The sequence below is a fragment of the Camelus dromedarius genome, chromosome 5 (assembly GCF_036321535.1).
Source record: "Camelus dromedarius isolate mCamDro1 chromosome 5, mCamDro1.pat, whole genome shotgun sequence".
Taxonomy (NCBI): Eukaryota; Metazoa; Chordata; class Mammalia; order Artiodactyla; family Camelidae; genus Camelus; species Camelus dromedarius.
In genome coordinates this window covers 21,916,842-21,944,747 of record NC_087440.1, presented here as the reverse complement: position 1 = coordinate 21,944,747, position 27,906 = coordinate 21,916,842, and the positions used below count along the sequence as shown (strand labels likewise).

Genomic DNA, 27,906 nt, shown 5'->3' with positions numbered 1-27,906 from the left:
AGGCAGCATGAATGCCCCAATGAATGGAGTTATAAAAGAGATCACATAAAAAACAGACTTAAGATATGATCCAGCAATTCCACTCCTGGGCATATATCCAGAGGGAACTCTAATGCAAAAAGACACATGAACCCCAATGTTCATAGCAGCACTATATACAATAGCCAAAACATGGAAGCAACCTAAATGTCCATAAATAGATGACTGGATAAAGAAGTTGTGGTACATATGCAATGGAATACTACTCAGAAATGAAAAAGAATAAAATAATGCCATTTGCAGCAACGTGAATGGAACTGGAAATATCATTCTAAGTGAAGTAAGCCAAAAAGAGAAAGAAAAATATCATATGATATCACTAATATGTGGAATCTAAAAAAAAACAAAGACACTGTGAACTCATCTACAAAACAGAAACAGACTCGCAGACTTAGTAAACAATCTCACAGTTACTGGGGAAAGGGGGTGGGAAGGATAAATTTGGGAGTTTGAGATTTACAAATATTAGCCACTATATATAAAAATAGATTTTTTTTAAAGTTTCTTTTGTATAGCACAGGGAACTATGTTCAATATATTGTAATAAGAATAATTTTAATGGAAAAAATATGAAAACAAATATATGTATGTATATGCATGACTGGGACATTGTGCTGTACACCAGAGACTGATACATTGTAATTGACAGTACTTTGATAAAAAAAATTTTAATTAAAAAATTTTTTTGAAAAGAGATCATGTATCTGGAGACAAGAGTTCTGCTCGGCAGAAAGAGGACCATTTCCACTGACTAAATTCACACATAGAGTCAATCCTGGGGCATCAGATCATAAGCTAAGGAAGTCAAGAGAGAGGAGTAGTCAATAGTGTCCAATGCTCCAGAGAAGTCAAACAAGGTAAGAACTGAGAAGGAACAATGGATTTGGTAGTAATTACTGATGAAGGGATTGGGAGCAATTTTTGTCCCAGGATTAGGGCCAAAGAATAAATGGAAGATGAGGGAGTTCAACCACGACCATGGCTTTCAGAAGCATGGCTCTTACAGTGAGTCTCTGTTATTCACTGCTAAGCAGCCTTTCCTCTCCTTCCAGTGCTGATCCCCCAGAATTGTTTGGAAAACCATTCCTCCCCCATTCTCAGCCACATGATTTGGGTAGGATCAACTCCAAATCCGGTTCCAAGGGTTGCTCTAACTGGCTTAATCCAATCAGCACAGCCCATTCCTTGGCCCAGGGATCAGTTCAGAGATTGACAACTAACCCAGTCAGTACCAAGGAGCACTGGGGCCTTCTAGAAAGAAACAACTTTCTCTCTCTTCTTTGGAAGTTCCTGAGTGAGATCCTCTATTTCTCCCTGGGTAATATGGCCATTTTGCAAGCATGAGGAAGGAACATAAAGCTGCCAGGGAAGAGTTGGGTAGGACACCAAGGATTAAAGCAGAGCCAAGAACACAGAGGCTCCTTCTGACATCATTGGAGCTGCTGCACCAAGCCTTGTCTAAAGGTCATGCTTCTGGACTTTTCAGTCACATGAGCCAATAGATGCTTTTGTTTAAGCCAATGTGTACTGAGTTTTCTGTCACTTGCAGCCAAAAGCATCCTAACTGATAGGGTTGTGAGGAAGAAAAAAGAACACAATTATAGCAAGAGGAGACACAAGGTCAAAGAATTTTTACTTTTCAGACAAAGAGATGTCTTAAAAAGAAGGATCTAGCAGGAAAAGAGAGTGAAGACACAGTAAAAAGCAATAATCAACAGAATAATGCTTCTGAGAAATAGGAGTAGCAGAAAATAGGACACAGGAGGAGCTTTAGACAGAAGGGAGCACCCACCAGTACCTGAAACAAAGTAGGTACTCAATTACTATTTGTCAAGTGAGTAGGTTAATGATTTGGAATCTTCTGAAAACTTTTACATATTGACAAACAACTTCTTTACAGAAGTCTGAATTCTTCTGGATTTTGAACCTGGTCACTCTAACTTCAACATGTGATAATATGCATGTGCTACTTACTTCAGAAAACATCAAGGATCGGAAAGAGTCCCTGATCCTGAATCCCTAATGTGATTTTGGGGCTTCTCAGTGTCCAGACCAGTGTTTTTCAAAACGAGACCATCTCACACCCTAGAGGAAATCACCATGGGTATCTGTTGAAAATGCAAATCCCTTGGCCTCACCTACTGAATCAGACTCTGCATTTTAATGAGCAAGCTCCTAGGTGCTTCTCAGTAAGTTCAAGAACCACTGTACTAGACTGGAAACAGTGATTTTGTCTTTTTCACCTGTGTTTCCTCAGCACCTAGTTCAGTGCCTGCAACAGAGCAGGTGCTCAGTTAAATGTCTGACACATGAATGTGTAAATCAGGGAATCCTGTACTGCTAAGTAAGCTGCAAGTTTGGCTGCTGATAAATAATTTAAGTTATGGGATTTACTTATACTTAGTGGTTCCAAGTGTGTTACATCAGTTGTGATAATAGGTCTCAGGTAAAGAGTAATTAATCATACTAAAAAACAAAGTTGGCAAATCATCAATTTATAAAAACAATTTTAAAGATATAATGGTATCCCTATGGCAACATCCCTTTCACTCCCTAGCATTCTGACATGCTTTTTTTGAGTCTTTTTTTTTTCCTTCTATTTTTGAGTACAGAGGACATTTCAGGGTATGTGTATATCAGATATAGACAGCATCAGTTATCTGTGCTGAGGTAGGAACAAAAAGTTATAAACCATGGAGCTATAATGAGCGAGGCCAAAGAGAGGGCTGACCTTACAACATCTTCAGATCAGTTCTCACTCACCAGGAAGGAACACAAGGAAGCCCAGGTTTCCCACTGAGTAAGACTTCAACATGCACAGCATGTACAACTGAGCCGTGGAGCGCAGGTGTATGGTAGCAGACATTTCTTTGTAGTTATACGTAGTTTGCTCAGAGTCCCTCGTGCCCCCTTGGCCTGGCAGTCAAGCCAGTCTAACACCGCTGGCAGAGGTTACATTACAAGATAATACATGTTTCATGATCCTGTTTTGGGGTGTGTTTGCATGTTTTCCCCAAAAGGTCTGGAAAAAAAACACACCAAACTGGTCATAAGAGTTATTCTTAGGGAATGAGATAAGGAGAGAAGGGGAAGGAGGATAAGGGTTACCTTTTTACTATATATGCTTAGGTTGTTGGATTTCTTATTTATAACGGGCATATATTAACTTTGCATTCAAAAAATAAATGCAAAACAACTGGGAAAGAGTGACGGAAACATGCCCCATATTTCCCTCCCCAACTCGCTAAATTACACTTTATTCAAAGGAAGAATCTAGAAACGTGTGGCACTTGTTGGTGTCACAAAAACATCTGTTGAATGAATAAAGAGCCTAGAGGAGACACTGAAAGATACCTTGGTTTTAAGCTCTGCCCTCAACACAGCAGGAGTTGGCCTTTTTTTCTTTCCTTTTGATCTCATCTCTTCCTCCTTTTTTCCCCCTCTTCTTCTTCTTCTCCTTCTCCCTCTTCATAAAAAGAGAAATAGCAGAATGCAGCAAAGAAGTTTTACCACACCACCTTCTAGTAGTAATACTAGGAAACACAGAAGTACATGAGAGTAAGAAGGAACGTATGATTGCATTTATATAGTGGGGCATTAGGTCATGACTTAGCTGAAAGAGAGAGTCATCCAGCCCAAGGTAAAGAAGTGGGAGAAAGAGGGAGAAAGAGGAAGGGCCACGCAGGAAAAGCATGGTGTTAGGCTGAGAGGTACATTGAGCTTAGAGTCCCAAGCTACCATCTCCCCTCTATCCTTGAAGTCTGGCTGCTCAGTTCATTACTGAAAAGTGCTCAGGCTCTGGTGAACCAGTCTCTATTAACCAAAGACGGAGAGAATGATTTATAAGATTGACCAACAATTTACAATGTAAAGTATGTTTGTCAGCCAGGCAACGTACCCTCTTCCCAGGAGAAAAAAGTCTTTTTTACATTAGGGAGCTGCTTAGAGAACAGGGGCTTCAGAGCAGACAGATTTGGAGGCTGTTGAGTGATATTTTCTCCAAACTGCAGAAGTCTGGAGTGTCACCCCTTTTGGGCTCCCAGGAGAGTACAACCAGGGTGACGGACACGGCATGCTAGCTGCTCAAGGTCCCTCTCTCCCGCAGTGCTGGAGACGCATTAGAAAACTCCCCTCCCTAGCCCTGCTCTGGCTGCTGATCTTCTACCTTCCTGTCCTGTCTTGACCACGTTTACAATCTTCCCCTCCACTTGTTTCACACTAAAATTATTTCCAGTGTGCTGGTCCCTGATTGCTTTGGGTAAACAGGCTGTAGTTGCTTGTCTACAGGACCAGGGAGAGGAAGCAAATTGGTGACAGTGGTTAAGAGCACCTCTCTGGAGTCAGACTGACTCCATTACTTACCGACTATGTGACCCTGGGAACCTCTCTGTGCCTGTTTCTGGATGGACACAGAGACAGATCCTACAGGAAGGAGGGACTGGCTGGCCCAACTCATGGCCTTTAGCTCTCAGATATTTCAGCATCTGGCTAAGATGCAGAGAGACCCCCTTGCCCAAGGTCACAGCCTTCTGATCTAATGAATACATCTAATGAATAATTGAGGCTGGGCAATAAAGATCTGGCCATTCCAGCCCAACATGGGACATTCTAACCATCTATTTTAGCTTCAGAGTGCTAGTCAGTTCACATTGTTGTCAGGTATGTACTGCAGTTCAATTTCTCCCCCTTTTCCTCCCTTCCACAGTTGTCAACCTCAAGGACACTCCCTAACAAACATCGTGTCCAGGATCTCAGAGTCCACTTCTTGGAGAACCAAACCTACCATAGTTGGTGCTAATACAGATCTCAAAAAGCAGGCAAAAAATGATGTTTGGAAGCTGGGTCACTCACCACACAGCTAGAAATGAAGATCCAGTAGTTCAATTGTTGAACATTTCATCACTGGTGAACAGGGATAGTATGCTGGTGGGAGGGACTATACTAGCTCATGGGATGTATCAGGCATTTAAAAAATATGGGGGTGGTGTATGAAGACATACAGATGGCCAACAGACACGTAAAAAGATGCTCAATATCGCTAATTATCAGAGAAATGCAAATCAAAATTATGAGGTATCACCTCACACCAGTCAAAATGGCCATCATTAAAAAGTCCACAAACAATAAATGCTGAAGAGGCTGTGGAGAAAAGGGAACCCTCCTACACTGTTGTTGAGAATGTAATTTGGTGCAGCCACTATGGAAAACAGTATGGAGATTCCTTAAAAAACTAAAAAGACTTACCATATAACCTACCAATCCCACTCCTGGGTATATATCCAGAGAAAACTCCAATCTGAAAAGATATATGCACCCAAATGTTCATAACAGCACTATTTACAATAGCCAAGACATGGAAGCAAACTAAATGTCCATAGACAGATGACTGGATAAAGAAGATGTGGCGTGCACACAAACACACACAATGGAATAATACTCACCCATAAAAAGAATAAAATAATGCCATTTGCAACAACATGAATGGACCTAGAGATTATCATATGAAGTGAAGTAAGTCAAAGACAAATATCATACGATATCATTTATATGTGGAATCTAAAAAAATGACACAGATGAACTTATTTACAAAATAGGAACAGACTCACAGACATAGAAAACAAACTTATGGTTACCAGGGGGAAAAGGGAGGGAGGAATAAATTGAGAGTCTGGCAGATACAAACTACTATGTACAGAACAGATAAACAACAAGGTCCTACTATACAGCACAGGGAACTATATACAATGACTTGTAGTAACCTGTAATGAAAAAGAGTACGAAAAATAATATATATATATATATATATATATATATATATATAACTAAATCACTATGCTGTATACCAGAAATGAACACAACATTGTAAATCAACTATAATTCAATTTTTAAAAATATGGCAGGTATAATAACTTTAAGGATAGTGGAATTGTGTCCTGCTACTGAAAGCCAAGTGTAAAAGCCAGAGGGCCTCTTTAATAGCATATGAAGAGGGCTTCAACACCTGCAGAAGGAGGGCAGGGAAAGCTGAGGCCCAGGATAATTATCAGAGTAGTTTAAGCTCCAATAGGATTAAATTCCCAATGCAGGTCAGCTAAGGGCCCAAGTTGGGAAATAATGGGACCATGACACATGGAAGGAACAGAGATACCTGACTGATGCTCCTGAAGACCATGAATTTCCAGATTCTCCTGAACCCTCTGAACCTGCAGAAATGACCCACCATCCCACACTCCTTTCTTGCCTGTGGACAGTGCAGAAGCCTGTACCTTGTAAGACTGCATATACCTTCCTCAAAATCTGCCCTTACCTCCCTCATGGACACTAGTCTGCTAACTAGGGTTAAAACACCATCTAACTCAGTAGGGTCATACTGGGCCTGATAAAGGAGGAAAGGGACTATATCCCACAGGAGCCACAAGAACTAGCCAAGCATGTAATTGCAAAAGCTGGGAGAATAGCAAGGGACTGGATTCAGAGGTTGCTTGATCAGGGACCAGGTTGTAAAATTGGATTAGGGAGAGTTACCTGACTTGGGAGAACTCTCCTGAGATACAGAATTTATCATTCTGCCAAGGAGCCCAGGAAACAGTACGTATTTGTTACAAGAATGGCTCTTAGAAGCATGGAGAACTTTACATGGGGTTAAAAATGCCACAGCTGCCAAGACAGGTGTAGGAAAAGATGAAAAAACTCAGAGAGATGAGCAGGAGGTGGATGTGCTATATAAGGTCACAAATCCTGCAGAATGATTACGTTCCATGGGAAGACCAAGAGGATACTGCATTTACCGAGGCTGTAAGGAAAGTGATGGTAAGAGGTACACCAGCATCACTGAAAGTTCAGTGGTGGTTCTCCTGCGTAGGCCAGGACTGATAGTAGGACAGGCTGTTAGGAAACTAGGCTCACTAACAGCAATGTAGTGCAGGGCCTTGAAACAAGAGACCAGATGGGAGCACTTAACTGCTAGAAGTCAGGTAGATGCAATTATTTTGAGTGGAAAAGTCAGAGTGACAGCCCAGGAAGCCTGACTCTCAGAGAATTATGGAGATACTTAACAGAATACAGCATTCCCCAAGGGCAAAACAGATAGGCAGTCAACAAGGGTATTTATTCCTCAGTTTTCAATCAGGAGAAATTAAGGTTGGGTGATTACACAGGTGAGGGTGGTTGCTCCAGTGAAAAGTGACCATCCTTTGCCCACTTTCAGATCTGGGCCAGTTTTCAGACCCTGACTCATTAAGAGACCGTCAGGTCACCAAAAGGAGGACCCTGCAACACCATGGCAAATGTACACAGTAACGATTCCCCAAGTCCTCTCAAAGTTCACATACATACTATAGCACTATTTTCAAATATATCTTCAAATATAGTTTAAGGAATAGAATACAAGTTCATTTTAAGTTGTTAATAAATCCACAGTAATTTATGGGGAGGCATATAAACAACAGACATTTCTCACAGTTTTGGTGGCTGGAAGTCTAAGATCAGGTGGCCAGGATGGTTGGATTCTGGTGAGGACCCTCTTCAGGTACAGACTGATATCTTTCTGCAGTGTCCTCATCTGGCAGAAGTGGTGAGAAAGCTCTCTGGGGTCTCTTTGATAAGGGCACTAATCTCATTAATGAGGGTTCCACCCTTATAACCTAATCACCTCCCAAAGGCCCCACCTCCTAATACCATCATGATAGGGATCAGGAATCCACAGTAATTTTTGCCATTTTGCATTTTCCTCAAAAACAACAAATGTTGAAATTATCTCTTTTGTCCTCTGGGGCGGTCTGTATGAAAAGGGATTCTCACAGCATTTTAAATGTGCATGCCTTTTGCAACGTGTATCTGTGAATAAATGTAAGTTCTTGAGAGCAGGATCTTGTCTTAGTGACTTATTCATCTTGCTCAACTTCTAGCTCAGTGCCTGAGCTCAGGCAGATAGTAGATGTTTGATAAACACATGTTGGATGAATATTTGCACATGCAAACAATTTTGTTTTGGTAAAGTGTGGATGAATATCTTGGGATGGTAGAATTTTACATAGTTTTTAAAATTCCTTCATGCTTTTTTGTCCTTTTATTTACAATAAATGGGAATTATCTTTATCATTAAAAATATTCTATTTCTCCCAGTATGTTTTTAAATTATGACAAAAAATTCATACTCAGTGTATAAGTTCAAACACCACCAAAGTGTACAAATTAAAAATAAAATTCTCCCACCTCCTACCCTCTTCCTCCAGCTCCTTCCCATTTTATTATAAACCCCCTCCCCAAACAATTGTTACTGACATTTATTGCTTCCTCTTTGCCAGGAAAAATTCTAAACACTTTTTTACATACGTTAACTAATATATACCTTATCACAACACAAAGAGGCAGATATTATCATTATCCTCATTTTACTAAGGGAAAACTTTCACAGATTGGGTTCCTTGGGAAGCCAACTCTAAAGGAAGTTTAGATTATAGGACATCTATTCATTCAATTCAAACACTGTTTAGTCTCAGTATATACTAACTCTGGTCCATGATGCACTGGAAGACCCCTTGCAGAAAGACCAAAATCAATAGATTTCACTCAAAGAACGAATCTTTCTTAATTGTAGTCAAGAGTCACTGACTATATTCTGACATTCTTTTATTAACACATTTAAAGAGGGTCCTCAGAGAGGGTACCAGGCTTCAGGGTAGCTAAAAATAGGGGAGGCGGCCTGGTTATTTTGGGTCATCTTGGCCATGGTCTCAGTTCCAACGATATATTGGGGGAGAGAAATGTAGGGGACTTTTAAAAAGAAATCTTTTGTGGGCAAGGGTATAGCTCAAGTGGTAGAGTGCATGCTTAGCACACACAAGGTCCCAGGTTCAATCCCCAGTCCTTCCTCCAAATAGAAATAAATGAATAAGCCTAGTTACCTTTCCCTCATGAAATAAATAGAGAAAAGTCTTTTGGAGTAAAAGAAGTAGTTAGGCTTCTAGGTTGTTTTCTCTACCTTAATCCTGAACCCTTTTCAAACTAACTGGCAGCAAACTAGACATGTAGGTATGTGTTTAGTTCCAGTTTCAGGGATTTCTCTATGTAAGGTAAGATATTTTCTTTTATTTTTATTTTAAGGTATGCGCATGTATGATATAAACTTTCTGGGGAAAATAAAATTTAGGCAGTAAAGGGAAAAAGAAAAAGGAAGCCAGAGAGCAAGAACTCATCTGCCTGACTGTGCCCAGTAACGTGCAGGGAAGATTGAGGTCTCTCAGGTTCACTGCCAGAATGAAGAACTAATAGACTCCAAAAACTTTAGAGAACAGCTTTAAATTATTACTGCTTATGCTCCCTACCCTTTATTCCAAATCCCACAAAGAAATCACTTCTGAAATTGTCCTTTTTATTAGCTGACCTCAACAGGCATAAAACTGAACTTATTTCCTACACACTCCAGTCTCCCAAACCTCTCCACTTGTGTTCCTTATTTCCACGAAGAACCCACTCACCACGTTTCCTAAGCCAGAACCTGAACAGCATTTGTGCTTGAGACCTCACCTTAATCCTCTCCCAACTAATCTTCAAGTCCTAGTAATTCTACCTTACAAATTATCCAGAATCCATCCACTTCTCTCCATTTCCTTCTTCCTTAGTTCAGGGCACCATCATCTCTTGTCAAAATGACACCAACGACCCAAGTGGTTTCCCTGCCTTAGTCTCCCTTTTAATCCATTCACCACACTGCAGCCAGAGTAACCTTTTTAAAACACAAAGCTAATAATGTCCTTCTTCAGTTTAGAATCTTTCAATACTAAATTTAAAACTTCCTAATATAGTTTATTATGCTCTGAAATATCTGGCCGCTGCATCCCTCCGCAGCCTCATCCCCCTACACCATACCCTCTGTTCCGCCATAATGAAATTTGAGTTTCCTGAACCCAACTTTTTCTATTATCGCTGGGCCTTTGAACAAGCACTCTCCGCTTGGAACACCCTTGCCTCTACTGTTCTTTTGGGTAAATGAGACGCTTCCTCCAGACCCCAGCTCAGTTGTCACTTGCATAGCCCAAGTAGGCAGGCTTCATCCCACAACAGGTGCCCTCAGCGTGGTCCAGCCGATTTGTGTCTTCCAGGCGCGCGGCCCTGACGTTGCCCTTGACACTTCATCAGTGTCGGACAGTTGAAAGGCTCCTTAGAGAGGACCCAGATGCTTGCGGCTCCAGTCCACTACAGGTAGGCAGCACTTGAAGCCTCGGCCCAGCCTCAGAGACACACCCTAGACTTTCAGAGGCCCGCGCGGGGTATGGGACCGTGGTTCACAGCCCGGAACCCACCCTAGCCCAGTGCGGGGCCCCGCCTCCGACGCTGCGTCAGGGGCGGGGCAGGGCGGGGCCCTGGGCGCCTGCGAACGGCGTGCGCCGAGCGGGGGGCGGGGCCATGGGCGGAGCGGAGCGCGCATGCGCGGTCGCCTTTGTGTGGGTCGAGCGGCGGCGGCGGCGGCGGCAGTGGCGGTCCCACTGGCAGGCGGGCAAGAGGGGAGTCCGGGCGGCGTCCGGCGTGATAGCCGGGGGACCACCATGGTAAAGAAGCGGAAAGGCCGCGTTGTGATCGACTCAGACACGGAGGACAGCGGCAGCGACGAGAACCTGGATCAGGTAAGGACAGGCCTCGGAGGCGCGGGCCAGTGGAGCGGGAGGGCTGAGTCCCGGCCGCGGGAGTCGGGAGCCGGTCGGGCCCCGGGCCTTCTGGCCCTAGCGCCCAGCCCACCCCTTGCCCTCAACGCCGCTGCTGCCTCCTTCATGTCCTCCTCGCAGTGCCTGGGGCCCTCGGAGTCTGGCCGGGGCCTGGAGAGGGAGCCCGACGGACTTGGCGCCTTGGGCGGGGAGGCGGGGCAGGGACCAGGCTGGTGGGCCTCGAGCTCGGGGGACCGGAGGGGTCCTTGATTTGCCAGGGCCAGATCGGGGCGGCAGGCTGCAGCCAGGCGATCCGGGCAGGGAGAGATAGGAAGTATCGCCCTCCAACCGGGGAGGCTGGAAGATTTTGGAGGAGGTGCAAGGGTGAGCCTGAGGCTTTTGCGAGGAGGGAGGCCGATAAGGTGCAGGCTCTGGAGGATGAAGTTTTTCAGACAAGGGTGTGAGCTGAGAGGAGGGACACTCGTAAATGTTCCGGGGAACCTCTGCCGTGCCTGATGAGGAAGACTTAGAAGTGGGCACAGATCTATTTGTCAGCTAGGGTCGTTTGTGGTGAAGAAGGGTCCCTGTTCAGATGTCAGACCCAAGAAAGCTCTTGGGAGGAGGAAAGAGGGCAGAAGTGGAGAAATATATAGGGCAGCATGGAGGGACTGTGGCGAGGCCTCTTGGCCCTTTTCATGCAGCATCCCAGAATTCTTTCTACTTGAAAGATGTGCAGGAACCTTTGAAAGTAACTTTTGGTCTCACTGTCTTGGGGTTGCTTGAACTGTTTATATACTGTGGAAAATACTGTAGGGAGGAAGGCTGGCTGTCCTTTGTAGCGGTGCTCTAATGATACTAGAAGATACAAAGAGGATTTTCCCCAATGTTTTGTGAACAAATGATGTAAATAAAGAGTATGCAAGAAGTAGTAGTTTTATAAGTTGAGTAGAGAGAGTACTGAACTTAAAATCTGAAATTTTGAGTTCTACACTGTTTTTAAGCTATGTATCTTTGACCATAACTGTAAAGTCTAGATCAGACATCAGCCTTACGTATCTGATTGGGTTATTGTAAGGATCAAGTTATAAGAATTAATGTTGATACAAGCTCTTGCAAACTGAAGCTTTTCTGTAAATGGCTTCTTGGGAGTCTTTGTATTAGGGCAGAGGTGTCAGGACTCAAATATTAGAGCATGGAAGGAGAGGACTTTAAGAAAGGGGCTAGAGATGTGTTGAAAAGAGCTGTTTTGAAAATGATGGTATGGAGGTGGGAGGTGGGGAAGTAGTGGGGCCTGTGGAGAACTATCAAAGGGCTAGAAACCTTGTTATGGGATAGGAATTGAAAGGTAAGTGGAAAACGTTCTCACTGAAAGGCTCCAAAAATTTAATGATAGTTAAAAAATATATTCTTGTGTGTAAAAGTTTGGTTAATAACTTTAGACTGGCACTTAAGAGGATTAGAATTTTTTAAAACTATTTTCTAATCTAGAAATGTAGATATTTCTGATAATAACATCAGCTACCATTTTCACTGGGCCTGGGGTGAATTAGTCACCTCAATTAAGTGCTTTATTTACATTGTCAGCTTTTTAAATTATGGTGCAGTTGGTATCATTTTCCCCATTTTAGATATTACGAAAATAGAGGTTGAAGATGTAACTTAACCTAGATTCACACTACTTGCTAGTGGAATTTGAACCCAAATCTGTACCACAAGGCCTATATTCTTTCCACTATACCAACTTAATCTGATTTTCATATTGCAAAATGAGTGATGTTTCATAGCCATTTTCTGTGTTGGTAGAATTCATGTTTATAAAGTACATTGAATAGTTTAGAGGAAATTGATACATCAGTTTAAAAGATTATTTGGGGAGCTTCCTTGGTGAAGCACTTTCAAGATATCTGTTCTGATGAATGAACTAAAGTATAAATTATTCTGTCCTTGGTGATTTTCCACAGAATTCTGACAAATGAAATGAATTGACAGCTTCCTTTTGTAGTAGAGTGACTTTACCTGTTCCACAAAAATCTTTTCCAAAGTGAAAACTGGAAGGGATTATAACTTTAAACCCAACTCTATCTATTTGTAGGAAGAAATTAGCATGAAATTTGTAAGTAATACCCAATGCATTTTTCACAGCAATTTCAGCTTTCTCCTCTTTAACCATTCGTTGTCATTCTTTTATCAGACAGAAACCAGATCAAAATTTTCTTTTTCTGCATTTCCTAACAGAGGCACCATTGCCTTCTGTCTATCTGTTCAGCACTGTGCCAGGCTCTCAGAAGAATCAAAAAGAAGGATCTCTGCTCTCCAGTTTTCCCAGAGATGTTTAGCAGAAGCTCAAAATCACCCAGGTTTGCGGGTCTTTAGGAATTGTCAGAACAGAATTTAATGCATTCTGGGCCTTTCCTCACCAAGATACCTTGGGCTACTCCATCTAGTTCGGTGCCTTCATTGGGAATATACATTGTATTTGCTGTCTAGTGTATGGTTCTTGTGGAGAAGAACAAACCATGACAAATCACTGAGTGTCTACTGTGAGAGTGGAGCACAGTTTAGTAAGGAGATCCTTTATCTGTGAGTTTCCCAGATACGACTTAATGAATCAGACTCTCAGGGTACCCCTGCCTCTGCATTTTTACCAGGTATAGCCCAGGTACTTATTTGTGTTAAAGATTGAGACCACTGCCTGTATGCAAGTTAATCTTTTTAGTAAGACACTGAGAGAGTAGTTTGGGAGAGAAATAGCTTCCTGTCTCAGCCATAATGTGTGCACATATAACTGAAGGAACTTAAAAGAGATGTTTAAGGTGGCAAAGCTGCTGGTTCTTTTAAATCTCTGAAGCTGTTTGAATTGTTGGGATGCCTTTTTTGAGGCCTGTTTCTTTCTTTACTTTCTTCTTGGTGGAAAGGGGTATGTAGAAACTGAATTAGAGTCATTTAAATTTTGTTTTAACTTTCAAAGATTTTTAAATCTCAGACCTTTGAGAACTGGAAGGATTTATTTTAACATGTGACTTGATAATGACCTTTTTTTTATGTTGGCCACACCCTTTCTTCAGCATTTTAGAATTGCAAATCATGAAGATACTTGCTTTTGGTGCTTCATGGGTGAGGGGGGGGACAGAATTTGAGGCAAACCTAAGTTTTTTTTTACCCTATCATGTACCTCCATGGAGATTATGTGTTACTTTTTATAGAGTAGTATCTATGCAGTAGGTCCTATAAAATGAAAAATGTCCAAGATAATAAAGGAATTAGTCATCTATTCAGATCAATACAGTTCAATATTTATAGAAACTTTACCCTGTTTTAAGAAAAAAAGAAATCTACATGCGCCTGGGGTGCTTTATTTCAAAATTTCCATTCTTATTTAAAATGGTGATTATGTTGTCATGTCCTCTTTTTCTCTGCTCATTTTACTTGTAGTAGCCATAAATAAACATTTTTTGAAAGATCCCCAAGTATTTTCTAGGAATTATTTTTAGACATTATATATTTAAAAATATCATTATTATAAAGTATCCTTCCATAAACCTTTCCCATAAAAGTTGGGAAATTTAAAAATTGTGCTTCTTATTAATGTAGTCTTTTTGCATTAGTCAGAGCAGAGTTTGAAGTCTAGGATGAACTTGTGAGAAGTGTCAGTGTTAACTTGTGAAGTTTTAAATTTGTGTCATAATGTTGCACCTAGCCTGATGTAACTCATCTGCTAATTTCACTTTGTTTAGAAATAGTGCAGGGAACATTGAGTCCCATGGGAGCTTTAAGCGCGAGGCTTTTAGGAAAAATTCAAAGCCCATCTTTGGATACTGATTTTCTTGGTGTACTTATTTGCTCCCTTACTAGACGTAAGTATCCCAAGGGCAGAGGTGTTGTTGGTGGTTTTTTTTTTTTTTTAATCTTTCAACAAATGTTAGGCAGTACTAGGTACTAGGGCTGTTGGGTGAACAAAATGGAAGCAGTTTCCACCTTCAAGGAGCTTAGAAGAGAGGAGAGAGAGGAAAGAGAAGAGGGAGAGGGTGAGAAGGGATAGGGAGGGGCAGGTGTAGGCATTGCTCTGAGAGTCATTTCCTTACACTTACATTACAGGCTGTGAAAGAAGAGCAAGGATGCTGTGAGAATTTGACCAGGGACCCTATGCTTGCCTGATGCGAGTGACATTTAAACTGAGACCTGGAAGATGGGTTAGGAAAAGGGAGATTAGGAAACTGAAGAGTACAGGGACGTTTGAGTGTTTATGGTTGAGGGACCAACATGTACAAAAAAAGTGCTGAGGCAGGAAGGACCTAGCATCCCCATGAAACTGAAAGAAGCAGAGTGACTGGAACATCATTGGTTGGGGAGAGAGTGGTACAAATGAAGTTACGCAAGTAGTCTGTGTGGACCCTTTGAGGATGGAAAAGCCAGTTTAGTGGAACACAACCAGCATTAAAAAAAAAAAAAAGGATATTGAATCAAATAGAAAACATCATATGTCAGACCTAGTAAATATAAGTATTGTTTCATGTAACTTGTGTTTCATATATATACATGTATGTATATACTGGATCATGAGGAATAATTTATCTTACTCTGGGCTGAGGTTAAAAGGAAATTTTAAACCATTGGCAGGTCCAGGTTGGCAATGTTAAGGACTGTGGGCTTTATTCTGAAGGTAATGAGAAACCATTGAAGGATTTTAAGCTCGACAAGGTATTCTGATTTGTCTTTTGGAAAGTTCCCAGGCTGCTATGTGGTCAGTAATCTGGAAAAAGGATACCAGTTAGGTGGCAAATAGAGGAGTCCAGGTGAAAGATTGTCGAGCGCCTAAGTTCCACCGGAATGGAAGCTTCACGAGGGCAAGGTTATTTGTTCAGTGTCGTATCCCTGCACTAGAACAGTGCCTGGCCTGTAGCAAGCACCTTGTCAATATTTGTTGAATGAATGCCTGACTTGAACTGGTGTAGTTATAGAGACAACAGAAAGTGGATTCAGTTGGACATACTATTTAGGCTATGAAACTGAGAGAACTTGATGACTGGGTGTTGGGGGTGAGGAAGAGGTTCTGGCATGAGATGTCGAACCCTGGAGGAAGATCAGGTTTAAAGGTGAAGAGCATGTATTCAGTCTTAGACACATAGAGATTAAAGTCATCTGTGAGATATCCAAGTGGAGACATTAAGTAGATAATTGAAAATAATGCCTGCCTGACACAGAGCAGATAATTAATAAATCTTTGTTGAACAAGCAAATGCTGCTTGGAAAGTGAGATTCTAACTTTTCTGGTTATAGTAGGATTACTTAGAGATAAAAAGACACTGTCAATTTGGGAGTTCTGGCTCTAGTCTCTATACTGTAAGACTAATACCTCTTCCATAAGGCATGGAAATGTGCATTAGAATGTGTATTAGAAGAGGAAACTAAGTAGAAACAAGTAACACTAGTAGAATTTTTTTTTTAATTTTATATGCTTTTTTTAATGGGTTGAAAACTGACTTTATTTCGTCAATTCTGTAACATTGTGGGCATTTGTATAACTCAGTATTTTATTTATAATGATTACTTTGCTGGAAATTGGAGCGGGAAGTTGCCACATTTAGTGTCACTCATGTGAAATGTAAGGGAATGTTATAGTGCCACTTTGGAATTACAACTTCAGAAGGGTTTTTGTGTGTATGTTTTCTTTTGTTTTGTTTTCTTTTGTTTTTTAATTATAAAAATAGTGCATGCTTGTTGAAACAGTTCCAGCAGAACAGAAATACCTCCCTGTCCCACAAACATACACACATACAATGACTCTGACTCTGTTCCTTACTCTGAAAAGTAACCAACGTCCAGTGTTGGAATTATGTTCCTCTGCCAACAAGTTTGATAGAAAGAAAGAATAGGAATTAATGTCTCAGGTTTATAACCTCTGTGAATTACTACTCTTTCCTCAGCATCTCTGAAGTCCTCCCTGTTCTCTCTGTCCCTGTGGCTGTTTACCTTGTCTAGGTCACCATCCATTCTGATGACACTACCGTGGATTCCTTCTGACTCCTTTCTGCACTTCCTCCCTGGCCCTCCTGCTGTTTCTCTGACAGTCAGAGTGCTCTTTTAAAAACCTTCAGGGGATGGTTCTTCCCCTGCTTGAAGCCATTTGTTGGTTCCCCACTGCCTTCAAGTAAAATCCATTCCCCTGATCTTGCTTTATAAACCTGGGAATGATGTAGTTTCTTCTTACCTCTAACCTACCTCACCCCACCTCTAACCCCTCCTCCCCGCCCCCTTGCCTGCAAGGCTCTGGTCACACTGATTTCCTTTCAGTTCTTTGACCAAGCCAGGCTGTTGCCAATTTCAGGGCCTTATCTGTCCTATCTGGAGACCTCTGTCCAGAAGACTGCACCCCTGTCTCCTCCCCCCAACTTTCTAGTCTCAGCCTAAATGCCACTGCCTCAGAGAAGCCTCCCCTGATCACTCTATCACAGATAGGTTCCCCATTCACTTGATCTGCTTCCTTCTTAGCACTTATCACTGGGTATAATTGTTTCTTTATGTGTTTATTGTCTGTCTCCCTTACTTGATTTTAAATTCCACGAGGTCAAGGACTGTGTCTCTTTTCTTCATGACTATCTACCCAAAGCTTGGTACATTTTAGGTGCTGGTAGCAAGGGGAACCTTCTGTTGTGGTTTGCCTGGAACCGAATTTCCAGGAATTCAGGGCTTTCAGTGCTAAAATTAAGACATCCTTGAGCAAACCAAAATGTTTGGTCACCTTAGCTGGTAGTACTCATTTACTTTAGTTGCGTTTGTGGAATGAATAAGTGAAAAAGAGCTCAGCATGCTAATTAGCTATAAAAACCTCTGAGGTTCATATGAGCTTTTATTCTCCTTTTCTGGGGTACAGAATATGTATCCCACTTTTGTGTGATCATGGGAGGTTTAATTTAAGAGATAATGTTCAATTTCCTTTATTTTTTTTTAAATTTGATTTATTTTTTATTTTCAAAACACTTTATTTCATCTGAATGTCCTATGGTACAAAAGTATTACATTGAACCTATCACTCAAACAGCAGGTTCTGTCACTTCTTCATGAAGCAAATAAATAAAAAACAAATCATATCATATAGAGCATATATAGAAAATGTTCTTTTACAGAAAAAAAATATTCGGACATTTTATATTTAGTATAGCTTAGCAATCCAGTCTCTGTTGACAAATTTAGTTAACTGTTCAGAGGGACAGTACATACACAAAAGAACTCAAGAGCAGGAGGATATTTTAACTCTTGTTTAATCAGACAACATGTCTGATTTAATCTTTCTCTTGTATATTTTTTAGAAGATGCTCCATACGTAGATTCAAGTTTGGTTGGCCCTGTTTAGTCTTTTTACTCAATATTTTGAACACTTCCGTTTTCTTCTTTTTGTAGAGCCTTTGAGCTTCTTCTCTCTTGTTTTCTCCTCTCAAATTCTTGTTTCTTAGCAGCACACTTAGCTTATATCCACTCATATTCTTCCTGTGCTTTTTGATTTGATGTTTTCTTTTTATTCTTCTTTGGGATAGTAATGGAGTTCACTCTTATGCTACACTGTTCTTCTGGCTGAGACTGTTCGATGCTACAATGTTTTTCAGACAAAGCTTGGTCAATGGTACATTGCTCTTCCCACAAAGGCTGAGCAACTTGTTCTGACAGAGGCTAGTCAACTTGTTCTAACAAAGGCTGGTTGACTTTTCTAACTTGCTTCCTGAGTCTTTCCTCTTCAGCTAAATAGAGATGTTTCAGATGATCAGGGTATTGATCTATGAACTGGGATTCCTGTGAGGTTTGAGCCTTTTTTCTCTCCATAGCAATTTCTTGTAACTTTGCTAGATCTTTAGTTTTCTTCGAAATGCAAAGCCTTGTCCTTCGCGATTGCTCCCCACAAAGGCCTGCGCATGGTTAGGTTGCCATGTCCTCTGTGTCACATCCTTATTTCTGAATCCAACCAGTGAAACTCCTTCACCATGCGTCCCAAAACTCTCTGTCTGCCACCTTGCAGCCGGCCTTACTGGCGCCATGCACAGAAAAACCACCGACGATGTTTAATTTCTTTTAAGTGAGTAAGGGGATGCTAAGTTACTTAATTACAGGTTGATCCTGGCATGACATCACAAAAAGTGAACTGTGAATGATGGAGTTGGGGAGTTAAATCCTAAGGTTTATGAATCTTCATGTATGGATAGCTTAGAATTCTAATTTTAACCAGAATAATACTCTAGTAAACATTGCATTAGTGCAATTAGACTTGCTTTATTTTAGGGTCTCAGTGTTGGCTGTCTAGTGTTAAATATGGCTTTCAAGCAGTGTTAATGAAACTGCTTTCGAAGCCAGATGTGTCATCCTACACAGTCATACCTATAGTATATTGGGCATTGGCATTACTCTCAGCAGATCTTTAGTTCAGCTTAAATTTGATGTACCATGCTGGCACCCCACACTGCCATTCCATCCTAAAGAAATGCCAAGATAAGTAGGGAAAGTTTTCACTAGATGAAATGAAATAAGGGACGATGATGAGAGAAAACCACTGGACACACAGAAACATCATCTCAACCAGTGTGGCACCATGAAGCGGGCTGGCAGGAGAGAGCTACAGATGGACCTACCCCCTGTGCATGAATCCATTTTAGATTGGCTTTTTTGAGTATTGGTGTTGGATAAATCAACCCCTACAGGTAGCACATCTGATGATCTCTTCATGTGTGCAGTGTTGGCAAGACTTTTCTGTTGCACGTCAGTCTGTTCAGCTGTATTTATGGGCCCTCAGTAGAATATAAAAGACTAAAATATGAAGCGTAGCCTTGCTGTGAGTTCCTCCAGTAACTTCCTGTACAATTCTCAGTTTGTGGAAAGTGTCTTTCACACTATTAAGAAGCTCTTTGCTATCTCCACACTACTGTTAATATGATATTTAATGTTGTAGAAGAAGAAGGGCTCTGCCTATCAGATGCAATTGTTCATTGATGGAAAACCATTTGTTAGGTTTTTAATACGGAGTAGAACTCTTTAACAGAAAGACAGTACAAACATCTTAAACACTTTAGTTACAGTAACTTTTAATGGATATCTTATTGCTTGTAATTGTCAGTGTTTCAGGGAAGGATTTGATTGCTAGCATATCCAAATCCCTGTTATAAAGAGTTGGTATTAAAACAATTCTAGTGTATTTGTGAACCTCAAAGAGTCAGGAAAGACGTTACTTACTAGAAGTCTTTCTAAATTTTACAAATTTGCATTAAGATGATGTGGGAAAAAAGATAATAGTTAAGGCCATATACAAATTACCATAAAACCCAGCAATCCTACTCCTAGGTATTTACCCAAGTGAAATAAAAACCTACATTTACACAAAAACCTGTGCATGAACATATAATCATCCCCAAGTGGAAACAACCCAAATGTTTTTCAGCAGTAGATGGATAAACAAAAGTGTGGTGTATCCACACAATGGAATACTACTTAACAATAGAAAGAAACAAATTGCTGATACCTATCCCAGCAACATGGATGAATCTCAAATGCATTATGCTATGTAAAGAAACCAGACTCAAAAGACTGCCTACTGTATGATTCCATTTATATGATATTTTATGATAGGCAGATCTGTAGGGACAGAAAATAGGTCTGTGGTCGCCAGGGGATAAAGGGAGGTATATGTAGAACTCTAACTTCCTGAAAATGCTGAAGATATAAAAATGCTCTGCTTTTCATACAAAACAGTAACTCCTACTGAGCAAATACAAATTACAGCAATAATTGGGGGGCTGATAGAACTGTCCTATATCTTGATTGTGAGAGTGATTCACCTATATGTATTTGCCAAACTCAGAACTGTCCATAGGAAAGGATGAAATACACTGTATGTGAATTACACCACAAGTTTTTAAAAGACTAACATACAAATACTGGTGTAATTTGCATTTGGTCAATGGGAGTTAATGTTTTGGTATGTAAAAGTAGAGTGTTCTTATGATCTGAAACCTTTTCAGGAAGTTAGTATGCTAGCTCTCTCTAATGAAATGAGAAGAGGAACGTTTCATGACTGCTTATGAAGAAGAGATCGTGTCAGATGTTAATCTGAGAAGGTCATTTTCTCATTCTGGCCAAGGAGGGTGTATTCCTAAAATAGAAAGACTGGAAGAAGAAAACATATTTTATAGCAGTCTGTGTTTAAAAAAAATCTGTCTTGGCACTTAACCTATAATTGTATAGCACCATCATCATCAAGGAATACTACTATTAGTTTTTATTAGTTATATTTTTCTGGGTTTTTTTTTTTTTTTTTTGCACAAGGGGAAAATGTGAAAATGACTGAAATAGGAGCTAGGATTCTGTTTGCCCTGATTTGAATCCTGGCTTTATCATGTACTAGCTGTGTTACTTTGGGTAAGTTACTTAACCTCTCCTGCTCCTTTGGTCTTTATCTTTAAATGGGGATAATAACAATACTTACTTTAAGGTTGTTGTGAAGATTAAATCTTAGATACTTAGAAAAGTCCCTGGCATGTAGTAAGTATAATATAATTTTGGACTGGTATTGATATTAGCAGAGAGCAAGAACCAAAGCAAATACCCTTTTGTTGTGTTTTTGAGTGATTAGACTGACCTGAGGAGAAATAACAAGAGAGGGGAACCATGTGAGAGAGCAAATCCTGGTTGTAACCATGACTTACTAAATGGCGTATCTCTTCCCCTCTAAACTCTTAAATCACCAGAGCAAGGCAGAGGTGGTGAATGGGAATATTTGGGTTTTCAAATTAGGATTCTGATGTAGTGGCCAACATACTTGCTGCTTGACCCTGGATTAAACACCAAAAATATACTTTTTTTCCCCCAGCTTAGGCATTCAAAATAAAAAATGACCTCAGAAACCTGTAGTTTCCCAACTTATTCCGAACAGCCTCACAAATGCCAGTTTTACCATAAATTATAATAAGCAGATGCTCAGAGTTTAGCTATATCCATAAGAGCAGCCAGCAGATTACCTTTGTAGACATGGTTCTTATCTTATCAATTCCTGAGAATCAGTATTTCTGCAGCTTATAGAGGAAATGGTGTCAATTTTGGGGTAGCCTCCAGTGCAGTTTTCTAGTCACTTTTCCATTTCAGACAGACATTTCCCATCAAGAGGGCGAGGACAGATTTTGAAAACATTTCTTTAGCACTTACAAGTACTGGCAGTCAGTCTGATCAGAGTTCCCATGATGATGTCCTTCGACTGAAAGCACAAGGAGGTAGAGGAGATCTAGGGAGGATGGGCATTTTCTTATTCTTGGATATGTTTTCTCATGAACAAAACTCATGTTGCTACTTTTGCCCTCTTAGGAGCTCTTGTCCCTGGCAAAGCGGAAAAGAAGTGACTCTGAAGAGAAGGAGCCGCCTGTGAGCCAGCCTGCAGCCTCCTCGGACTCCGAGACGTCCAACAGTGATGATGAGGTGGGTGTGGAGGGCTAGACCCCTGGGACTGGTGGGTATTGAGGGACCTGAGTTGGTCACTCCTTTCAGCCTCTTTTCCTTCAACTGAGACCTTCCCACCTAAGGTCTATGAGAACTTCTTAGGGAAAGAAAATTGTGTATGGAAAGCTCTTGAATTCTGACATTCATTGTCCTGCTAGTTACTTAGTGGGTGCCTCTGTAGGGCATTCATAGCCATTTTGTAGTCTTTTACTCTCAGCCTTATTGCAGAGGGGCACAACTTGTTAGTTATCATCATCTCCCTCTTTTTTTTTAACTTAAAAAAAATTCATTTTATTTTTTCTTATTTTTTTTAACGGGGGTACTGGGGACTGAACCCAGGACCTTGTGCGTGTTAAGCACACACTACACTGAGCTATACCCTCACCCCTAGTCATCATCTCTTTTACATTTTATCGCCTTTTTAATCCAACTTTTATGTTAGAAAAGAAATTCTATGTTTTAGTGGGAAATACTTTAGCAAGACAAGAAGCTTTCTTTGGGTAGATTGAATCAGCATCCCTCAGAGTGGGGGCATTAACTTTTTAAGGAGAAAAATTCAGCTGTTCGTTTTTTAAACCAAGATGACTTTCCCAAACCTCTGCCCACCACCAAACAAGGCCCCGAAAGACCCATGGAAGAGAGAGGTTAGGGGAAAGGTCTTTGAATCACTTGTACATGTTCCTCATTTGATTTGAAACACTTTTTTCCTTAGTAATTTCCTAGAGAGAGGCTGGATATCACCCTTCTGTTTAATCTCTTACTCTTCAGTCTAGGAAAATATTTTTAACAGTGTACTTAACAGTATTTTGTTTTAAAGTTCCACTAAAGTGAAAAAAAAATTTTTTATTATAATGAAGTTGAATTAATAGCTGGAACAGTGTTTACCAGCATATGTAGATTAGGAATGATTGCATTCTGTAGTGATGTTCTCTTAATTTTAAATAATTTAATAGACCTAATATTGCTTTGACAGCAAGAGGTAGTGAATGTGTGAGTTTTATTCTTTTGTTTCATTTATTTTTTAATGGAGGAACTATAATTCCTCTAAAATTGATAAAGTAACCCAATCTGTTAGAGAAGCAGTAGGCTCTAAAATAATTTGTTTTTCCATTTTTAAAAAGTGCATGGACAATACAGGAAAATCCTGAAATAGTTCCCTTTCCCACTATTTCTACATCAACTACTTTCATTTTTCATGTTTAGAAGTCAGTGGCTATGGGTGTTTCCTCCTACCCCTCAACATTCTGTTAAGTTTGAATCTCTGTTGTGTTTGGAATACGCTGTCACATGTTTATGGTCTTTGCCGTTCCTTAAAATACAATCAATTACTATCTTTTAAAGCATTTTGTTCTCCATATTCCTATCGTTAGATCACTCCTAATTATGCAGCTACTGTAGGGATTCTTTTCATCTTGTTTAACTGTTTCTACTAGGAGGTCAGAGTATGTATCAATTCCACAGCATTAGAGGAGCCCAAAACTTGTGCGTGGTTAGATCCAGCGTCCATAAAAATACAACTGAAGATTCCCTTGTCATTCACAGCTACTTAGCCAAGTCTAAAAGTCCTCACGTTAGAATGCTACCAGCTACTTAGGCACTTACTGAAAAAAGCTGACAGGCAAGCTGCACCTGCCTTGTAGGGAATGAGACTTTGAGTAACTTTCTCCCCACAGGTTCTTAGCTCTTCCTGCTGCCTCCGGCTCCCAGCCCCCAGGCCCACTGGCTTCCTGCAGCTCTACTCCAGTCTCCTCCCCACCCCTCATTGGGAATAGCAGCCTTTATATCATGGCCATTCTGAAAGGGGCCTGCTTTTTGTTCTGCATTATTGCTTTTTGGCCCAGACTACTTAAACACAGAGCACCCTAGAGTTAGAGTAATATTTCATTAATTTGGACAATTAAGAAAATCTTTTAAAATAAATGAATCAAAACATTAAAAAAAAAAAAAAGAAAAGAAAGAAAATCTTTAAAAAGAAAAATCCTACCACCCACTGAAGAACTCAGTGGTATCACTGTGAACTCACATTTATGGCGCTGTAGAGGTATTTTAGTGTGGGTAGGGGACTTCTGAGCAGTCTTTAGAACATAACGTTTGAGACAGAGGCTCTTGCTTTTTATTCTCGTTCATAATGAATATTCATACATCTTTGTAGGTAAAACTCATATACTGAAGTAATTTGCTATTTTTTCTAGTTTCTACTATGGCTTTAATACCCTTATTGCCTACAAAGTAGCCTTTTAGAAATTTGGTTGTTAAAGTAGCAGTTCTCAGTCATATGGAGCCTGCTTGTACCATAAGCAACTCGAGTTTTCTCAAATACACCTTTCAACCCTTCTCCCCTCCCACCTCTTTCATTATTATTGTCATTAGTGACAATGAATACAGGTAGAAAGAAGTATGTTGTTCCTCTCAGATTTACTTAAATAGAAAACTAGTCAAGAAAAACTGAGTTAGAAGGTTAATGGGTGGTTTGTTATAAGGAGAGACATGTACTGACTTTAGGGCAAGAAGATACTATCCTACCTAACTGATGGCAGAGAGGTGGATACAGAGAAGTTAGAAAATTTCCTATCCAGAAAAAAGTGAGTGCATTGGACTTAAGTATAAGGTTCAGTTAGGGAAGGAATAGTAGATGTTTATAGTACCTTGGGGAGAAAACGTAAGTTTAATGAAAGAGAATATACTTGTGTATTATTTTTGGTGAGTGAATTATTCTTAATAATTGAGCACATGGAAGAATAAGAAGTAGAACTTTCTCTAAGGTTTACACTGACCAAGCCTGGAAAATTGGAAAGCACACCTCAATGGTAGGTCATAATGCTGAGGTGTGGCATTTTGGTGCTGTCACTTACTGTCCCTGAAAGCATTTGATAAGAGAAGCACCATCAAGGGTGCAGACAGGAATGGCAGGGAAGAAAAACAACAAGGTTAGGAGGAGGGGAGCTAGCAGTGCTCACTTATAAGAGGAAGTTTAGGAAAAAAAAAAAAAAAGGCCAAAACAAAAAAGTTCATTTGTTAGGAGAAACAGTCCTAAATCAAGTAGTTCAGAGTCCTTTTTAGAAACGTGATGGATCTCATGGAAACACATAGCTACAGCTAGATAGGAAGAAAGCCTAGCTTGTCACTTGTTACCAGTAAAAATCATGTCAGATACCAAGAAAACCCTTTTTTTTGTTGTTGCTCCAAATTAAATATAACTACATTAGACAAAGTAAGGAAACAGTGAATTATGTTTGAATGATGTTCTAATACCCTCTGCCTAACCGACAATGATTATTTAAAAAGCTTCATGTACAGTCTTGTTTTTAACATATTTGAGAAATAAAAGCATTTGGCCCAGCCCTGTAGCTCAGCACTTGTCACGCCTGTTTTTTTCTTCCCCCGAACTTTTGTCAGCCTTCCTGGTTGCACTTTATGCTCCCACTTGCCTCTTCAAGACTCTGGTCTCTTCTGACTTTTCTCCTATTCCATTTTTTTCCACTTTCTCTCACCCTACCTGATCTTTCAGACTCTCCCACTTTGATCTATTTGTGCTCCTGTTCATTCCCACTCCGTTATTGCTTGCTGGCTCCAATATTTTTATTAATAGGACATTTTGAAAAAGATACAACTTTTACTTAAAATTCACTTAGTAATAACTTTTCCAGGACGTCGGCCTAGATACCCGAGAGCACTTTGTTACTGCTTTACCATACAGACTATACATAATTATAGCACATGCTTCCAATAAAGGCCTTCACTGCTAAGCTAATATTCTCCTGTGTGTACATTCATTTAGTAAGGTTTTCATACACACAATACCTCTGGAACAAGATGTTCCACATAGGTGAATTATCCCAATACTAAACCTAAACTCTTGAAAGTTTGAAATGTAAAACCACTATATTTGAAAAATATTTTTGATATTATTAAATATAGGGTTTTTTTTTTTCTGATTTAGTCATGATTATGAATGACAGTTCTTATACTGTGAAATAATGACTTCCAAAGTACTGAGCTGTCTGGTACTTATTTTTACACCTTTTCTTTCTCCCCCGTTACCAAACGTAAGCAGTGGCCCTTGTTCTCATCTCTTTGTAATCAGCTCTACTTCCAGCTTCCTGCATCTGATCTGTTCTGGGGTCAGGAAACCGGGGTCCCCATAGAGTTTAGGTTGGAGTACTCTCCTGTTCTACTTGAACTTAATAATAGCTATTTGGATTGGGTCTTTTTTTAAACAAATCTTGATTCTCAGCTATGTGATTACCATACAGTAGCACCTCATTTATCTAGATAAATGAAATCTCATAAAATCCCATCACAAGAATTTGGAAAAATAAAGTGATTTTCATGGACCAGTTGCTTAAACTTTTGTACAACAAACTCTGACACTTCCTACCAAACGGTGGAATGGAGTACTGATTATATTTTACACTTTTTGGTATTGTTTCTGTTTCACTTTTGTTTTCATCTCCATGACCAGACTATAAGTTTTTGTGATGGAGTGTAGGACTGCTTGCAGTTAAATATATATGATTACCTGATTATAAAATACAGTAGTGTCCTTTGTACTTTGTCTGATTAATTACACAGTAATTAATTTCTTTTATGGGAAAAGAAAGCTCAGCTATTCTTCCATGTTCTTTAGGCTGACATTTATGTTTACTCTTCAGCTCTGCTGACCCTTTTCTACCTTGACAGTGAGGGGAACACCTAAATCAGGAGCCATGCCCTCTCCACACACCTCTTTGTTGGCCACTGTCAAGATGTAGAATGGTGACTGCAGAGCTCATTAGACAATTGCTTTGATTTAATATAACACTCTGTTCCTATAGAATTCTACAGCTTTAAAACTCCAAGGGGTAATTGAGGTCATTTGGACTCCCTTATTTCAGATAAGAAAACAGGCTCACAGAAATTCTGGTTTCTTTTTCCCAACATAAAATAGTACCCTGCATTTATATAGAACTTCATGTGTTTTGATGTGCTCTAAATGTCTTTTATTCTGTCTCCTTTGAGTTTCACACTACCCTGATAGATGGTTAAGACAGTATTATTATTCCTACTTTACAGATAAGGAAGCAGTCTCAGGTTGAGGGTTTGGGCTTCATTCCAGTTCTTTTAACCCCTAATCCCGTAGTTTATCACTAACCCAGCTGTTCTTCTTGAACCCTACTTACCTCTACGTATTTAATTACACTGTAAATTCATTTCAAGAGTAACTGAGCTGCAACAGTTTCTCCTCTGAGTCCTGAGACCTAGAATATGATCTCCCTTGCCCATTAGAGATAAACACTTTGAAATGTCGAAGTTTCTTTGCTTTTCTGCCTCCAGGCCAAAATACTCAGCATCTCAATGCCACCCAGTCCAAAGCAGCCACTCCCCACCCTATGTTCCTTCCTGTCTTTCAGCTGAGTGCCAGGAAGTTTAGCTGCTTCCCATCATAAAAGACCTGCTTGTAACACCCTTATACACACTCAGGCTGGCACAGGGTTGTATAGTACTTCCTAACCCTTCTTATATCATGAGATAATTGCTGTCCATTAGAGTACCTGTTATAGCAGTGAGAGTCAAACTGCTAATCTCTTTTAGTAGTTAAGGAAACATCTTCCTTCTAGTCACTGTTTTAGATTTTCTTCACTTAAATACATGTAATACTTCCCAGGTGTTGTATGTGGGCCTGTATGCATGTGAATGCTTGGGAAAGCAGGATGTCAGTGTGTATTAGAGTCCTGACTGACAAGTAGATCCTTTCCCTTTCCTGGATTGTTTTTGAGCA

General features: G+C 40.2%; 1 protein-coding gene and 1 pseudogene across 1 annotated transcript in view; one reads left to right on the top strand and one right to left on the bottom strand.

Annotated features, from left to right (window-relative positions):
* Positions 1–10,464: 10,464 nt before the first annotated feature.
* RTF1 (RTF1 homolog, Paf1/RNA polymerase II complex component) overlaps positions 10,465–27,906 on the top strand; it is a 42,746-nt gene continuing 25,304 nt past the window's right edge. Inside the window, exons 1-2 of the mRNA XM_010989291.3 lie at positions 10,465–10,664; positions 22,017–22,127. Of these exons, the coding sequence (XP_010987593.2) occupies positions 10,467–10,664; positions 22,017–22,127 (309 nt within the window). The 5' untranslated portion in view covers positions 10,465–10,466. The remainder of the gene's footprint in view (positions 10,665–22,016; positions 22,128–27,906) is intronic.
* LOC105096901 (thyroid transcription factor 1-associated protein 26-like) lies at positions 17,871–18,751 on the bottom strand (annotated as a pseudogene).